Source organism: Psittacula echo (assembly GCF_963264785.1).
Source record: "Psittacula echo genome assembly, chromosome: 9".
NCBI lineage: Eukaryota > Metazoa > Chordata > Aves > Psittaciformes > Psittacidae > Psittacula > Psittacula echo.
This window is the reverse complement of record NC_137745.1, coordinates 16432175-16434487: the sequence shown is the minus strand read 5'-3', so window position 1 is coordinate 16434487 and position 2313 is coordinate 16432175. Positions and strand designations below refer to the sequence as shown.

Sequence of the window (2313 nt, the reverse complement as noted above, 5' to 3'; positions counted from 1 at the left end):
ACTTGCAATTCCTGTGCCCAAAGGGCAACAAGGACACTCTGGGGCGAGGCACAATTTCCGTGGCAGAAGTGGTTGAATAGGGAGGTACTCTGCACTGGGAACACAGAAGAACCGGCACTTGGTGTGATTCCCTGTGTTGCAAGGTTTTGGGGATGCATAAAGGCTATATGGGCTTCGTGTAGGACAGGGCAAGATCCATGTTGGGCTGCCACTGATGCAAATGGGATAGAGCCAGGGGCAGCTCAGTCATCGAAGGAGCAGTGGCTCAGGAATAAGGGGACGGGCAGCAGATGCTGCTTCTGTTCTTGGTCTCCCCTGGGCATCTGCCAACAGAGACCAGATAATGAGATGAGCCTTGGCCAATGGCCTCTTCTTTCCCAAGCCTGCTGCCAGCGTGGCAGCACCAGCACAGGCTGGAATCACTCATCTGCCTGCCTGAGCAAGTATTAACCTGTCTCAACCTGTTGTTGATAGTGTAAAACCACCCCCAGGCCATGTCTTTCCTCTGCAGGCAGTTTGTCCCAGTGCTTCTGTGCTGTACTGCCCTCCTGCTCTACCAAGCTGGCAAAACACGGGTAGGACACAGCACGCATTCAGTCTGCAAAGCTCGCAGACGCTGCTCACCCTTATGCTGCCCTGCATTTGCATTCACATTTCCATCCAGTGATTCCAGCCCGCCCCTGTGACCACCCACATGAGCTGCGGAAACAAGGGCCAGGCCACCAAGTTTCACCCAACTTGCCCACACTGATCAAGCCACAGCCTTAAAGCAAGTACATCTGTTTGTTTATTCAGAGAATCACAGTAATGTAACTCAGACTTTTAGCCGCTTTCCCCAGCATAGTTTCCCAAACATCCACATGCAGCATTTAAAAACATCAAGTACACTTCAAGAATTTGGAAGATGCACCATCAAAAACAAAATCTGCATGAGACACTGGGATTTCTGCAAGAGCAGCAGCCCCCTGCTGAGGAGCATAGGCAGGCACGCAACAAGCTAAGCAGGTAGTGGGCGCTGCGGCGCTCCGCTTTACTTGGCAACCCTCTTCAGAAGCAATTCAATATCATCCTGGATCTTGATGGTTTCGAAGTGCCGGCTGTAGCGTTTGAAGGGCACGCCGTCCGGGCCAATGAGGAACTTCTCGAAGTTCCAGGAGATGTCGTTGCGGCACACTGGGGACCAGATGATGTACTGCGGGTTGGTCATCAGTGAGGAGGGGTCATCGTGCGGGAAAGGTAGCGCCTCTTTCAGGAAGCTGAAGAGAGGGTGCGCGTTCTTCCCGTTAACCTCGCACTTCTCGAACATGATGAAGTTGGGCTTGTACCCCTTCCCAGGACGGACATGCTCCAGCGACAACAGGATCTCCTCGTTCGTCGCATTTTCCTAGGGGGAACAAAAGCAAAAGCGCCCCGAGCGAAGCCCGTGAGAGCCCCGCCGGACGGGCGGCTCCCCCCGCTCCCCAGCCCCGCCGCCGGCCCTACCTGATGCCCGAACTGGTTGCAGGGGAAGGCGAGGACCTGCAGCCCGCGAGACCCGTACCGCTGCTGCAGGTCTCTGAGCTGAAGGAAGTCTCGGGTGGTGGTGCCTCAAAGCGACGCCACGTTGACCACCAGCAACACCTTTCCCTGCAGCGAGCCGAGCGACAGCGGCTCCGCCGCGCCCAGCGGCCGCGCAGACATGCCCCCGAGGCCCGCCGCGTCCCCACGCTCCCCTCCTCCTGTCGCCGCCATGGCCAGCACTGCAGGCGAGCGGGCCCTCCACCCGCTTCCCGCTCCTCGCCGCTCCGCCCCGGACCGCCCCGCCCGCTGGTACGGGGGTTCAGTCAAAAGGGGACTGCCCGCCTTCGAGGCACCTTCTCGGGCAGGTTGGGAGTTGTGCTCGTCGGTTCGCAGCTGGAATCGGCGGTTTCGACGTCCCCGGGCACTACAGAAGGAAGTGCTACCGGTCCTCAGAAACTGGAGGAAATCAGCCCAACACGTCGTTCCCGGGAGCTTCCGCGTTGGCGGGACAAAACCTCCGGGCACGGAGGCAGCACCGTGGAGCTCCAGGGGCTTCTCTGCATGCGCCAGGAGGAGGCACAGGGGGAACAAAGAGGGGCCATGAATTCTCCTCTGCGAATTTTCCTTCACCCCTCTGAGGCTGGTGGAGCCTCCCTGTGCTGCAGTGGCTACTTTACCCCATGCCTGGCTATTCTATTTCTTCCTGTACTGATTTAGGCTAGTTTAGGGAGTTTTAAATCCCACAGTAGCAGCTGCTCTTTTCCTCGGGCGGGTGGTTCCCAGCAGCCCCAGGTGAATGATGCAGACTCTTGG

The 2313-nt window shown here is 57.9% G+C and overlaps 1 protein-coding gene across 1 annotated transcript; it reads right to left on the bottom strand.

Annotated features, from left to right (window-relative positions):
• Positions 1 to 764: 764 nt before the first annotated feature.
• LOC308225190 (glutathione peroxidase 1-like) lies at positions 765 to 2094 on the bottom strand. The gene is made up of 2 exons (XM_080625757.1): positions 1483 to 2094; positions 765 to 1384 (listed from the first exon to the last, which is right to left on the bottom strand). The coding sequence occupies exons 1-2, from the start codon at positions 1729 to 1731 to the stop codon at positions 1031 to 1033; spliced, it is 603 nt and encodes a 200-aa protein (XP_080481883.1). The 5' UTR covers positions 1732 to 2094; the 3' UTR covers positions 765 to 1030.
• Positions 2095 to 2313: the final 219 nt, after the last annotated feature.